Source organism: Ambystoma mexicanum, chromosome 7q (genome assembly GCF_040938575.1).
Source record: "Ambystoma mexicanum isolate Mex_15411 chromosome 7q, UKY_AmexF1_1, whole genome shotgun sequence".
NCBI classification, from domain to species: Eukaryota; Metazoa; Chordata; class Amphibia; order Caudata; family Ambystomatidae; genus Ambystoma; species Ambystoma mexicanum.
This window is the reverse complement of record NC_090941.1, coordinates 710230691-710246182: the sequence shown is the minus strand read 5'-3', so window position 1 is coordinate 710246182 and position 15492 is coordinate 710230691. Positions and strand designations below refer to the sequence as shown.

Below are 15492 nucleotides of genomic sequence, written 5' to 3'. Positions count from 1 at the left end.
CTCCATAAGAAACTTGGTAAGGTCCCAATCTCTGTACCTTTGCCTCTCAGCAGCCATGCATGGAGGTTGAGCAGGTTTAGGTTCCAGTAAAGATCCCCCTACCTCTCCATGACCGGTAGGGGAGATCTACCCTTATTGGGAGATGTCACAGAGGACAGATGGTCATGCTAGGGAGATCAGAGATCACAGTCTCACATCTTCCAAGCACTGATGTATAAATGTCACTCTACTAGCAGAGCACCTCCTCCAATACTCTTGTTGGGAGAAACTGGACCCTACCTTATGGGGAACAAGGGCCTAAAAGACAGAATGGAGGAACCTGCATTTGCCCACACACAATTGAAACCTGGGCTCACAAAACTTTCAGCTGACTGTTCTACTTGCATATTTGATCCGAGGGGGAAAGGAATCCATTAGGGTGGAGGAATGTCTAGTACAATTCACCACCTATTCGCTATGTGACAATTAAAGGTATATTTAGTAAAGGGACGAACTCAGATGAATTTAAAGATAGAATTTGCAAAAAAAGATATAACCTAACCGAAGGGGAAAAGGGGTGTTTATTTGGTGCAATCGAAAGTGCAAGTCTTGAAGAGGGTCAGAGAGCAAAACACGTCAGTATACTGTTGACACAAAAGGTTCCGAATAGTCATAACTTGTGAAGAGCTATTTTGAATAGGATTTGAGGGTTGTGGGGGAGCAGGGTTCCGTGGTGGAGGAGGAGGAGGTGTAGAAGGAGTCTGGGGAGCTTGCCACCCATAAAAAATGCAGGGAAATGGCCAATGAGGTGAGTATCGGATCCATATGAACAATCCTGGCTATGTAACTTGCTCTTTTGAGCTAGTAATGATTGAAACCCTGGAGATTCGGGCTTTAAAAAAAAAGTGTGACAAGCAAGGCCAACTATTCCACAGAAATATGGGTATAACACAATATTTTAAAATACTGTAGATCAGATTAGATGGAGCATATATATTTACAATTTTATTTTTGGTTACAATATTAAATCAGAAAAATATACAATTCAGAATATGACATGCTTAACATTTTTACAAAATTCAAATGCTGACATATTCCTAATCAGCATTAGAATGCTGCAACTACAAGCAGACATGATTGTGCCTTGACACAGGTTTTGACCTTTAAAACATCAAATTAAGCAGATGGCTCAATCCTGTAAATTCTGATACTCTAAAATCAAGTCAAGTCCACAATCATAATTTGCATAACATCGAAATTCATTTGCCAAGTGTCGAGTATGCCGTGGAATAAATTTGCACATTTTCACACCAAGAACACTTGCTGCTGCATCCTCCATAACTGCACCTGAAGGGGGAGACAGAGTTGCCTGTTAATTTCCATGTTTGTTGAAATTATTTAGAACAATTCTATATACGCTTTCACACATCCCTTTATTTTGCCAGATCACAGAATCTGAGAATATCCATACAAGGGTGGACAGCACTTTAAAACAGTGTTTTGTGGCATAACACGTGTTTTAAAAGTCTTTCTTTTGAAAGTCTGGAATTTGTTTGTGCACTTTTGGACAAATCAACCAATTCAATATATGTGTACATAGTAGGAGTAGGGGAGTAGTAGGGGTGGTGTGGGTGTTGGGAGGGTGGCAGCGTTTGGCAGGGAGGCTGATAACGGCGGGCCTCTGTAACAAAACAAAAACGGATTTCAGATCAACCAAAAGAGCACGAAAAAAGTGCACACTTTCAAATGAGTCTTTGAAAACACGTGCAACCATATTGTGGCCGGCCAGTCATTAGCCCCAGTGTGAAGTTTTAGCGCAACCCAAGGGGTGTGATAAATTGGACATGTGCCTTTGTTATAATAAGTGCACTCCATACTAGGGTTGAATGCATAATAATAATAATAATAATAATAATAATTTAGCATTTATATAGCGCTACGAACCCTCAGGTATCTGAGCGCTGCTTATTATTACCCACGGTGTGTGGTGCTCATTTATCGACCTCGGAAGGATGAAACGCTGAGTTTGGCGCTGCCGGGATTCGAACCTGCATTCGCAGGCTCTGCACTAATGTCAAAGCGAGCGCTCTACTCGCTGTGCCAATTGACCGGCTATCGTCTGGCAATAACCAATCACTGCTTGTCAATTTACATTTAGCTTCTTTTATTGCCACACAAAGTTGATTTGCTTTGAAGGGCCATTGTATTGCCTGCAGTTTCTAATGGTTTTCAATCGGTTGAAAATAATCTGCTTTAATATTATTGACAGAGATTACCAAAGAGTGCAGAGCAACATGTCTGCATGATTTGTTTTTGATTAAAACGCTATATAAATTCAATAAAATACAAATACAAATACAAATGAACGAAGTGCTCTGCATTCAGCACGCATCCGGACCCAAAAGCAACTCCCAAAAATGTGAACAAACGGAACCTTCCAGGTGCCAGCGAACATCTGAGGGGATGGGTGCCGACCGGTGTTCCAATCAGCCGGGTATGCAACAAGCCCGAGACATAAGCAGTGTTGGGCTGGCCACGGCCAGGAGCGAGGCCTGGAGACCACGAGAAGCAACGAACCTGAAATGAAGATTTCATGTTGAGGCACTGCTATCTGTCCTGGCAGTGGGTGCTGTGGCATCGGTACCCGCTTGGGGGCGAATAGGAGGGACAGGCGGTGCAGTCATGTGAGCCCTCTAGCACTGGAGACAAGAAGAGAGGCTCAGAAGTCCAGTGGCGTGTGGTGCAGTGGCGGTGAGCCCCACACAGAGGCTAACGGATGTAAGAAGGTGACCCGGCAGTGCAATCAGTACAAATCTGGCCCAGAGAGCATTCCCACTCCTGTCAGTGCGCAGCATCGGTCAGCCAAGGCTACTCCATCCCTATGTGGCGGAGGTCGGCATTCATCATCTTATTCAGATGCTCATGCAGGCTACCGCTCCCAGCCCCTTCGAAGCGTGGCACATGCCAACGCTTGCAATTACTTCCAGGGGCGGCACCTGCCATTAGTCACAACTCCATCCGGTTTAGGCCCATGCCAATGTCCACAACTTAGTTCAAGTGTGGCGAGTGCTAACATTCAGACAACTCTTATTCAAGTATGATACCTGGTAGCAATTATGGAGCGGGTGAGGTTGTTGGCTGGAGTTGGCTAGGGATACGGATTTCTGTCCTCATGGGTGTCGCATGTGTCCTATACGACCTAGCACTGTCTCTCTTGTTGTGGTAGGAGTTTCCTTTAGTTGGTTCTAGATGTTGTCAGTGTCATCCTAAATTCTGTCATCCTGTTTTTGTGTTTCCCGTTTGATTGTTTAGCTTTTTCAATTTTAATCTGTGATGTTGAAGAGACACGTTTTTAGTAGTTTTCTGAATTGTAGGTGGTCTTTGGTGTTTCTTATTTCTTTCGCGATGTTGTTCCTGGTTTTTGCGGCTAGATGGGAGAAGGAGGAGTCCCTACGTTTTTCTTGAGGTATGGTTTGTGTTCCATGCAGATTTTGTTGCTTGATCTGGGGAGTCTCGTTGGCTTGTAGATTGTTATTTTCTTTTGTAGGAATTCAGCTCCCTGTCCGCTGAATGCCCTGTGTATTATGCACATTTTTTTTTTAAGGTGATGCAATATTTGACTGGGAGCCAATGCAGTGTTTTCAGTGCTGGAGTGATGTGGTCTCTTCTGGATAATTTGAGGAGGAGTCTGGCTGCTGTATTTTGGATGCGTTGCAGTTTCTTCAGGAGGTATTATGGCATCCCGAGATATAGGCTGTTTGTATAGTCGATTCTTGACATGATGCGGGCAACGACTGTGAGTGTTTTGTGGGTGAAGGAGAGGAAAGGTGAGATTCTTCTTGTCGTGTGAAGGAGGAAGAAGCATTTCTTGATTATTGCATTTATTTGTGGTTCTAAGGTTAGGGTGTTGTCCATCAGGACTCCAAGGTCTTTTACTACCTTAGATGGTGTTGGTGCGGTTCCCATTTCCGTTTGCCACAGAATGTAGTTGTTGTCTTGGTTTTTGGATATAATCATAATTTCTGTCTTTCCTGGGCTGATTTTCAAGTTGTTGGCGTTCATCCAGTTAAAGACTTTTTTAGACACTCGATTAGGGTTGAGTGATCGGCTTGAGCGTCTTTGGTTTTGTAGATGATTTGAGTGTCATCTGCGTAGTTGTAGAATGTAATTTTCTGATTACTGGAGCCTGGTAGATGTTGAAGTACAGTGGTGATAGTCAGGACCCTTGTGGTACTCTACAATCGTGAAGTCGTGGGGTGTATTTGAAGGGCTTTATCCATTCGGTTTCTGTTCTGTCTGCTAGGAATGATTTAATCCATAGTAGTGCCATATCCGTTATGCCTATGTCTTCTAGTCTTTTGGTTAGAGTGTCATGACTAACTGTGTCGAAGGCTGCAGAGAGGTCGAGCAGAATCAGGGCTGAGGTTGTGTTGGAGTCTGCGTTCGTTTTTAGGTTGTTCCAGATGGATAGTTGTGCTGTTTCTGTTCCTCTTGCAGGTCTGAAACCAACTTGTGCTTGGTCTGGCAGGTGGTGTTTTTCTACATGTTCTTGGGTTAATTTGTATACGTAAGTTTCAAGGAGTTTTGCTGGGTAGGGAATGTTTGAAATCGGTCTGTAGTTGAAGAGGTCTTCTACGTCGCCACTTGTGTTTTTTAAAAGCGGTTTGATATATGCTGATTTGAAGGATCTTGGTACAGTTCCTGTTGCTAGTGAAAGATTTAGGAGGTTTCTGTAGTATTCTGATGGCGTTCCTTGTGCGGGGATTGATTTGTAGATGTCAGGGAGGCAGGGATCCATGGGTGATCCCGCTTTCTTGCTGTGTTTTACCAGCTGATATTTCAGGAAAGTTTTGGAGTTTGTGCTGTGGCTCTGTGTTAGGTCCGGTTGGTTGAATGTTATGGTTCGTTGGTCTGTTTTGTATGATTTGTCAGATGTCATTGATTATGTTCTTTAAGAGGTCTGCCAAGTCGTTGCAAAGTTTCCCTGAGGGGGTTGGAGAGTTGTCGCAGCCGGTGGGTTTCTCATTTCTTTAATGATGTTGAACATTTCTTTTTGTGTGTTGGTGGCATTGGTGATTCTGTCAGCATAATGCCTTCTTTTTGCCTTTTGTATTTTTTGAGGGGGTGAATGGTTTTTCCAGGGCAATGTTTCCAATTGTATCAGCGATCCATTTGTGCAGTAAATTCACTTTCCCGTCAATGTCAGCCAGCTCTAGTTCTGTAGTTGAGGGTTTGGTCATCTCCAGTTTTTCAAATAGGTTGCTTGCATTGACGGTTTTCCAGTTTCTTTTTTTGGTGGTTGTAAGTTTGGGTGGTTGGATGCGGACTTGACTTGGTAGTCTAATCATGAATGGGATGATGAGATGGTCGCTCCACAGTATTTGTATCGGTGGTGCTGTGGTGATATGTTTTTTCTTGGCAAAGATTGCATTGAGGGTGTGTCCTGCCGAGTGTGTTGCCCCTTTGATCAGCTGTTGTAGTTTCATGGTTGTAAGTTGTCCAATCAGTGAGTTTTCGGAGTTGGCGTGTCTTTCTTCAAACCAGATTTTGAAGTCCCCCAGGCTAATCAGATGTTCGTGCTTGATGGCTATGTTGGTGATGGTTTATATGAAGTTATCGATGAAGGTTGCATCGTATGTGGGTGGTCAGTACACCAGGATGAATGTGATGTTAGTTTTTGGATTCCCTGATAGGTGTATGACCATGGTTTCGCAGTTGATGATGTTGAGAGGTTCGTCTGTTTTTTATTTTCAGGTGTCCTTTGAATGCTATTGTGAGGACTCCTCCTTTTTAATTTTTTCTGTTTACTTGAAGGCATTTGAAGTTGGTTGGGAGGCATCTTTGGAGTGCGATTTTGTAGTTTCGTCCAGCCATGTTTCTATGATGAATAGGATGTCAATGCCATTGTCATAGAAAAGGTCAAAGATCTCGTGTTGAGTGTTTTGACAAGGATCTTGTGTTTATTAGGTTGCAGCTGAGTTTAAAGGTGTACTTTGGTTTGGGCTTTCTTGTTGGGGTTGTCTTCTGATCGGTGTTAAGGTTTCCTTCCAGGTCGATCTCTAGTTGAGGTGTTGTTACAGGCGCATCTGTGTCGTCGAAGATTTCTTCTAGGTTTAGTCTTGGGTTTTTGTTTTCATCAGATTCTTCTTCAAAAAGTTGTGGGTGTCGAGTGGAAGTTCCTCTTGTTTTGGTGATGTAAGGTGCTATTGCATCGATTAGGTTTGTTATTTCTAGCGTTGTCCCTTCTTCTGTGTGGTTGTGTTTGGTTGTCTGCTGTTGTTGATTCGTGCGTTGGGTTGGTTCATTCTGGTGACCGGTTATTTGCTAGGTATGGAGTTAAGTAGAGGGATTTCTCTCTTATCTCTGCGTTGGTTCGGTTGTCGTTCCTGTCTGTGAGAGTGTGTTCTGCAGATGAGTCTTCGGTGGTGTTCAGGTGTGTTTGTTCTTTTTGCTCTTTTTCTTTCCCTCGGTCCAGGTCGTTTGTGCAGCATTTTGAGCTTGGGAGTTGTTTGGTCTTTATTTGTTTTGTTGATGCCGAGTTGATTTTGCTTTGGTCCGGCTGTCTTGTGGTGTAGTACTGTGTGTAGGGAATTGTCCGCTACAAGTTTGGTCACTGTCTGTAGGTGGTCTTGCAGCTGGTATTGCTGGTTTGTAAAGTCGCTGTCTTGAGTGAGGTAGGGGAGGCTTGTTGGGTTATATCGTTGGGTGTTTTCAGTGGCTGTCCTTAATGTGCGTCTCCCTGGATGAGGTTCACTGCAGTGAGCCAACTATGTGGTGTTAGGAAGGGTATAGCTAGTAATTACAGAATTGTCCTAATGGGTGTGTGACTGGCAATCACTGTGTCGTCTCATGAGGCGGGAGCCCCTAATCACAGTATGTTTATGTTTATTAGGTTTATATAGCGCTTTCATCCAAAGCGCTTTACAATATAACAACAAGGTACAATAATGGAAGAAGCATATTTACAATCATGAGACAAACCAGTGTAACAATATGTAGAACAGTTTCCTTAGATGGAGGAGGCGAGGGAAGGGTGAGAAGGAAGGGAGAGGAGGTAGTCAAGGGAAGGGGAACAATAATTCAGTTGTCTGATTTAAATTCCAGTGGGTGTGAGAAGGAAGGGGAAGGGGAAGGTATGAAGAGGATGGGGGACAAGGGGAGAAGGGGAGGACGGATGAAAGAAGGAAAGCCAAGGGGAGGAGGGGTGAAGAAGGAGGGCTTTCAAGGAGGTGCAGAAGGAGGAGTAGGTGGGCCAAGAGCTGAAAGGAACGGAAGCGTGAATAGGCACATGATGACGGGGTACAGTGAGTAAGAAGAGGTCAGCAGAGTGGAGAGAATAGGTGGGAGTGTAAAATGAGAGGAGCGAGGAGAGGTAAGGGGGAGCAAGGTCACGGAGAGATTTGAAAGCCAGACAGAGGAATTGAAATGTAAGCTGGGAGAGGAAGGGAAGCCAGCCAAGGTGAGAGAGTGAGGAGGAAATAGAGTCGCGAGGACCGAGGAGACAGAGTACGGATAGAGGAGTGGTAGATGGATTTGAGGAGGGTCAGATAAGAGGCAGGGCCAGTGATCTCTGTCTCCCTCCACACAGTGATGCTCACTAGATGTGAATGGGTCAGTCACATATGAGCGTTTTGTATAGTGGGAGAGAGGCCTACAATTAACAATGCATCTTGAAATAGGGCACGGCTAGATTTAAGCATCCCGCACAGTGGGAGAGAGGACCACAATCAACAATGCAACTTGAATGCCAGGCAATGCAATTTGAAATAGGGCACAGCTAGACTGGAGCGTCCTGTGGACGTGTGGAAGCAACTCCGGCATTATCTGTGGGGTGCTTTGTACATAAAAAAATGGTGAGCTTAATAAGGAAGATTGTGGACTCGACAGTAAAGCAGTGCTTTGGGCTTTCCCGGGGTTGGCTGTAAGTGCCCGGCAGAGACAGCTAGTGGATGGGGTGCAGCAAATGAAATGGAGAAAGCAGGAAGTGTAGCTGTTGCTGGGGATTAGGGGGGTCTGGACGGCTTTTAGCAGGATGACCAGACCATACTGATGGAGCTGAAGGCATTTAGAGGTAAAGTTCAGACCTCCCTGGAGGCCATCAGAGAGAGGGTCTTAAAAGTGGAGGATAGGTTGGAGCCCTTGAGAATAATCAACTCTCAGTGGATATTGTGAGAAACCGGTGGCATTTCTCCCAGGTTATATCCAGGGATCCTTTGTTCAGGTGGCCAGGGGAGAGCCACCACTCTTGGATCCCAACCCTGGGGGCGGACGAGCGAGGGAGGATCACCTGCGCAGGGGGTCCTTGGTGACTATGGGAGACACACCCTCAGGCGAGACATGGTATTCCTCCCATTCTGATACACCTCTATCCGACATCCCCTCAGTTGTCATGGGATATTGTAAACAGAGTCCCGAAAGAAGGGAATACCACTCAATGGCTGATCACATGGCCTTTGACCTTGAGCTGTATATGGGCTCCGCCACTGCGATCTTTGATTGCACAACCACTTCAATTTCAATTGTGGTCTGAGGCGGCCTTAGCAGAGCGGGACAGTTAAGGGTTGGCGGGGTGAGTTCTTGTCTTTGAAGAAGCTAGAGGAATGTATGCAGATAGGCCGGATTTCATTTTTTAGATATCTGCAACTTAAGGGGGCGATGTCGGACCCGAGATAGGGGGAGAATCTCAGCAGAAATTTGACCACCTTTGAAGAGATGTTAATTCAAGCCACAAGTTCTAGAGGTCTAATAGCAAGACTTTATAGGGAGTTGCTTTTAGCCGAACCCATGAGTCAGATAACGGCATGGGAGAAACAGGCAAAGGATCTCAATGTGGAGATAACTGTTGAGTTATGGCAAAGATATTTAGGCGAGTATCACACTTAACTGTATCCCTGCACTACCGGATGCAAGTTTTCAAGCTTATTTATAGATGGCAATATTCACCCTCCAAACTAGCGAAAATGTATTAGGGGTGAATTCCCGATGTTGCAGGTGCAGACACCCAGGCATGGATTACTACCATATCGAAACTGATTTAATTATCTATTGTTTTTAGAAGATGCTAATCAGTGCTAGGTAACTGAAAACAAGTTAAGTATTCTTTTAATTGAACCAGATTGCGTGTGGCACTACCTAATTTCCATAATCAACAATGCCTCCATTTCTTTTCCCCGACATGGTGGGTGACCATAACAGCTGGCAAATGGATTAAGTACCTCTGCATGTGATGCCATTTCTTGATAAATGTGCGCGTCCAAGCATTTGCTACCAACAAGTGGCAAATCAAGCTAATAGTTAGGTGAATGAAGACAGCGGCTGACAAATGGTGAGTACTTGGGTATTTGCTGGCAATACCTGGTATACGAGGTGGGGATTTGGACTTTTGTGGCAGAACCTGAAAAATGGTGACAGGAGATGAGAATTGATGGCAAATCCTGGCATATGGTATGAATATATGGCAAATGATTCCAGTACCTGCCCAATGCAGTGAACACCTGGGCATATGATTGCAATACCTAGTATATGCTAGGAATACATAGCACATCAAGCCAGTTGCAGCCCGTGACCCTTCTCTCCTGCAACATGGAATGTATTCTGTAATTGGGGTACACTTTAACTCCTTAGGTGTAAACACCTCTCCAACATATACAACGCTCAATTGGACATCAGAGGTAGGATTGTTTTCAATAAATACATGGTAAATAAAATGTACTGCACGACTAATCTGGCAAAGGATGTGAGCAACTGGGCCTGAGATGCCAATAATTGTTGAATGTTGGAGTTGCCTGGTCATTTGATGATAAAACCAAGCACATTCTGTGAATATGTCTGCATATGAGGGAATATGGTGGAAGTCATACAATGTAAGTGACCTTGTACAGTACCCTTCTGCCACTTTTGGTGGCCTCGCTGGCCCTGTAAAAAAAAGGAGGGGTATCATTAGTGAGGCAATGGGAGAGACAGATGCGACACCTGTGCGGTTACTAGGTGCAGCTCGCATTCATTATTCTTATCTGACAAACGGGGAAATGCTTAGAAGTGAAATGAACACCAGAAAGAAGTAGTACATTAAAGTGCAACAAGAGGAAATGGAAACAATGTGTGAAGTAGCGTGCCAAGTTGCTGACTTTAGATACCGAGTATGTCGATCTGTATCCTTGCTACCCCGCTCAACTGAAACGGGTCGTTCTTGTGATCCCTCTATCTCACTGTGCTTGGGGTCTCTTAATCTACAAATTGTTCCCCAAAATCAAATCAAATCAAATCTCTTCGGTGCAAATTAAAGAATAACAACTCCACCCTTTTATGTATAGTTGTCAAGTGTGATAGCCTACCATTCTGCCATTTATTTATTTGATGGCTCATACAATTTTGTGAGTTTGCTCGTCCCTGGCCTGTATCAATTTTAACCCATCCAAGTGCTACTAACCAATTAGAAATATTTCCACCAGTGGGTAAAATTCAAGCAAGAAGCTAGTCGGGCACTGTATACAACAGTGGACCAGAAGACGAATAGAACATTTATTTAACATTATATGGAAGAAAAAATGTAGGAGGGAATTCTACAATCCCTCAATATATTGGGTATAAGTTGAAAATATATTGTTTCATTATGCTGTAGGAGGTGATGCCAGTTGCCAAAGGAACACTGCACCATAACCATTAATGCAATAATCATTTGGTTCTATGTCACTTTTCTGCTTTTTGAAGGCCACACATAAAAAAGACCGATTTATTTTGGTTGATTTTGTGCGGCCCTCAAAAAGCAGAAAAAGCACATGGCAGAGGTTTTTTGTTTTTAAGTTTGGTGGGGCGTGCCACCAACCCCAAACTCTCCTTTCCTCCTTGCGACCCCACTCCCTCACCATAGGTGACTGGGGATTATTGCAGGGCGATGGCGGGGGGTAGGGGTGGCTGGCTGATTGACGAGTTCCCAATTGTTGCTCCAATTCCTGTGTGTTAAAATGGCCGGTAGGTTCAGGTAACACAGTCTGCCCCTCCAACCTTCAATAATATAACAGCATGGCTGCTCCGCCCAAACACGAATGATGCCATAATGTGCTCGCATGAATCTAGACTTTAGTCTTAAAAGCCTCTGCTGTTGTTACTCCAGCCCACGGGCCGCTCTTTTGGCTAACACGCGCTCCCTGCCAATACCAGCATGTTAGCACCTGCGTGCACTTGTGTGCCGCCGGGGCATGGCAGATCGAGCGAAGGGAAATCAATTTATTTTGTATCGAGTAATCTAAAACTATATTTTGACTTAGTACCAATCAATTTATGGATATCTGTAAATATAACATTCGTAATATATTATATTCGTGCACCTGCAAACCAAAACTCCTATGCACATTTGGTATTGCTGGACGTCATTCCGGCAATCATTCTCAGGTTGGAATTCAAAGATTAAAGATGGTTTGCCTGGCAAAACAATTACCGCACACATCTCCTTTCCAGTTTGTGAGCATAAAGATAACCAATGTGGTAGTCAGACCACCAAAAAGCCTGGTATGTACCTGAAAAGTACAACTAGGTTTTCCCACGTGGCAAATGTGAGAAACGTGTCTGTAGAAACGAATAGCAGCATTTTAGAAAGAATAACTGGCACAGAAGTGCCCAGGCACCTCAGAAACTTGAAGCAAAAAGAAGGCTAATTGCATGGAAGTAGACTGGAAAAGGGTGTTTGTCTTAGGGAAAGGAAGATACAACATAGTAAGGATTAATGTGGTCTTGGGGTGACACGAAGCTCATAAAACCAAGTCCACAGATTCGAGATCCACAGAGGACATCCCGGAAGAAAAACACATGAGCTATGGAAACAACAGAGAAAAAGCTGAGAAAGCAGCATATAGAGGCAGAAATGTAGATGTGCACTGGGCTACTTTTTTAAAGAATCCTTGTGGCTGTACAGGGAATATGTTGGTATGCAACCCATCAGCCACAAAACTGAGAGCAAGGAAGACTGGGTGCACCAAACATACATCTGGGAGTTCTTTCAGTATAATTGGCTAGGTTAAAATTCCTATTTATTATTCAAAATGTATTAAAGTATTTTCTCTTTTCCAATTGTCTGGACATTGGTCTTTTTGGGTCCACTGCTCCCTTTTGTGTGCAGATTTCCTTCACCCTTCTTTGGCAAGGGACATACCAACGGCTTTCTAAGCTTAGAGGCCATCTCAAGTCTCGCATATTGTTCATGAACATACAAAATGAAAAGATCACGTGTTATACCTGTGCATAGAAGTATCTTCCCTTTCGTCAGGTACTTGACTGTCTGGGCAGTTTTTCCAAGGCACTCATCAGAAAGATAGGGTGGATCCGCTATTACAATGTCAAAGCTGTGTTGTTCAATGCGCTTTGGTAAATTTAAAGGGTAGTTGTAATCGTAGAAGATAAATTCTTCTCCATAAACAGAAAAACGTTTGTCGTATTCCAGTACACATGCATAGTAATCTTCACATTTTAAATCCTTCAATTTCTGATACACACTTGGGGCACTGACACAAGCAATCCTATAAAAAAAGAACAAACAAGGGCAGTGCATTAATGGCAATTAACATTAAAGCTGGTATTTCTGGATAGGAGACAAAGTTCAAAAGTGCTTACAACAGAACAATGCATTTGAAGTGTGTGACTTCCTCAGTCAAGCGATTGCTAATATTCCCTGACACTTGGGGAAAGTCACTTTCCTATTATAGACATTTAAGACACAAGTAAGATGAGAATGTTCTTATTTTAAGATTAAATCAACCAAAATGTTTATTTAGAAAAAAAAATCAATTAAACAGCAAATTAATCACAATAACAGCTGTCTCTCTCGCTCTCTCTCTCTCTTTCTCTGAAACTACAGAGCGAGAAAGGAAGTGCTAATGGCAACTACAATTTAGCATTTCATGATTATGGACACTACCAGTGTGGTACTTGCACGTGACTATATTGACAGTGATGTACATGTTTTCTTCTAAAACTATATCATTCTCTAGGCAGATTTATCTATTAATACGCATTGGTTAAACTTGATTTTAAATAGATTTGTCCAACAAAAAATGGGTATGTTCAAAAGGATTGTAGTGTACAGCTCTATCATCAGCCAAAAGTCAATTAAAGAAAGCAGAAAAATATTGTCAGAACTTGCGTGCCGTTAGAAGAAGAATGTATTTTTCCTGAGATTAACATAACAAAAGAGAAAAAACAACAAAATGCATGCAATTTCAGACTTAGCAAAAAGGGACACGAACAGTCACAAACTCAGTGCATTACATCGAAGACAGGTTATCAGATTCCTGCTATTAAGTTACCCGACCTGAACAAAATACTTGAGAATGTGTAAAGGATTCCAATTGGGCGTCACACACACTGGATGTAGAGCTCCATTAGAATTCTTTTTCTTTATTTTCTACGAATTCAAATTGAGCTGGCACCCAACCCGTATCACACCCCCTTTTATAAATACCCCAGGTCACAATGGACCATGAACCAGGCCGGTTGGTGGGAATACAATATTTATTTATTTTAAGTTCAAAGAAAATCACACAGTTTGAATATTGGGCAGCAATCACCAATGGGGTGATAATTACAATGTAAACTAATGCAATACACTTGTTTGACCTCCTACAAGAACATATCCAAAGCATAAATGAATAGGAGCACTTTTTCTATTCGGGTAGATAGCACGTAAGTTAAGCTTTCCCCCTGCAATGCTCCCTCAAACCCCAAATCAAAATCCGACCTTCCCTCACAAACTAAGAGGCAAAAATCCTTTGCAATTGCATAAAATGACACTCGGAATTGTCAAATAAATAAATTCATGTGCAGTTGAATCAAGGAGGTAAATATGATTTATCACACTATCAGGGATAGACTATCACTAGCAACTACAAGGCAAGGTATCAACAAAGGGCATGCAGTTCAGAAAGCAACTTGAAAATAAAACCACAATGCAGCCAAATCAGCCAAATCACACATTGTTGCATGATGCACTTTTTTCAGTTTTAAATGTCAAAATGGTTTTTAAAACAAACAGGTGAAATAGACAGAATCGGAATGCAGTTTTTAGGCTTGGTGATAGATGCACATCACAGGGACAATAGGAAAGTGAAAGAGTGACTATAGCTGAATACTTGGATGAGATTTTCAATGCGGAAAGAGATTCGTTTTTTGTAAAATAAAGCAGTTAAAAGAGAAAATCAGTTCCAAAAGGAAAGGGGAAGTTGTACTTAAACTAGATTATCAAGGCTAGATTGTTAAAGAAAGACACGGTAGGCTCCAAGGTTAATTCGAAACTTAACCTTTTCACCCCGTGTTCAGCTCTATATGGGAATTACTTAATTTATTCAAAATATGACTAGGGATCTATGCAAGACAGAAATGAATAGAAGACTGGCGCTATGCTTAGGAATCAAGGACAGGATGCACAGAGAATTCGAACAGTTTTAAACAAGTTATCAGGGTATGGATAGGATTATTTAGAGAGTAGGACAAAGACAAAGTATCAAGATGGGGTATGCTATGTGGTGCTATGGGATGGGGAAATGCTCACAATCCGCACTTGAGTTTGGGATTTGGGACAGTCAACCGGGTTCTGGACTCAAAGGCTCTGGTCATAAGGCGGCGGACTCTCCTAGCAGAACAACAGCTGGGCCTGTCTGGTCACTGGCTCACACGGGTACAGCTGGCATGTAGGTAGTGGGCAAAAGGCCGGTCTGGTCACAGGATACTCCCAAAAGGGTGCCACAGCTTTTCCCCCTTTTCCCTGAGTTAGTGGGATTTTGTTATTGGGTTTAGTTATGAAGGGTGCTTATGCCTGGATAGGAGGGCCTGAACCAACTATCCCTTTTCTGGCAGTGGAGTCTGGAATCTGCAGGGTGGATCTGGACTGTCTGGATACGCAGGCAAATTCAGAAGAGAGAGTCCCTGTCTCGGTCAGCGGTGACTCATATGATTATTGCTGGGCAGGACTAAGCTAGACCTACCCCGAAGAACCGGATAGGTCAGCCTATGTTGGTCGCCTCCTCCAGGAGGGGACTCAGTTTCTGGTGTTGTGTTTTTATGGAGGTGCAAAGCCATCCCACAGTCCTTTTTGCACAAAATCAATTACGACATAAATCACACATTTGTACAGTTGTGGCACTTTTGCCAATTATATAGGCAGATTGCATATTTCATACAGAGCATGGTGTTCCCACTCCCAGGTCTGTACGACATTATTTCACACTTCTAATAGTTTTTTTGCGTTTTTTAGTGGGAACTGCTTTACCCAAAATCCCACAATTTTAGGTATGTGTACATATCATCATAGAACATATTTCCATTAATGTTTAATGTTCCACCATATGTACTTTTCCCATAATTCACATTCTCCTGGCGCTTACGTCCCATACATGCTATGGACAGCCACAATATCTTGTTTGAAAACCACGAAAATTACCTTTTGAACTGTAAAACTTTTACATTACTGCATATTGCATTGTCTGGTTATAGAATTAACAGTTTTTAAAGTTTATTCATTAAATA

The 15492-nt window shown here is 43.0% G+C and overlaps 1 protein-coding gene across 3 annotated transcripts in view; it reads right to left on the bottom strand.

Annotated features, from left to right (window-relative positions):
• Positions 1–962: 962 nt before the first annotated feature.
• The window catches only part of EEF1AKMT1 (EEF1A lysine methyltransferase 1), a 215432-nt gene continuing 200902 nt past the window's right edge, over positions 963–15492 (bottom strand). For all 3 annotated transcript variants that reach the window (XM_069639943.1, XM_069639941.1, XM_069639940.1), the window contains exons 4-5: positions 12211–12491; positions 963–1326 (exon numbers count right to left, since the gene is read on the bottom strand). In XM_069639943.1, coding sequence (XP_069496044.1) covers positions 1169–1326; positions 12211–12491 — 439 coding nt within the window. In that variant the 3' untranslated portion in view covers positions 963–1168. The remainder of the gene's footprint in view (positions 1327–12210; positions 12492–15492) is intronic.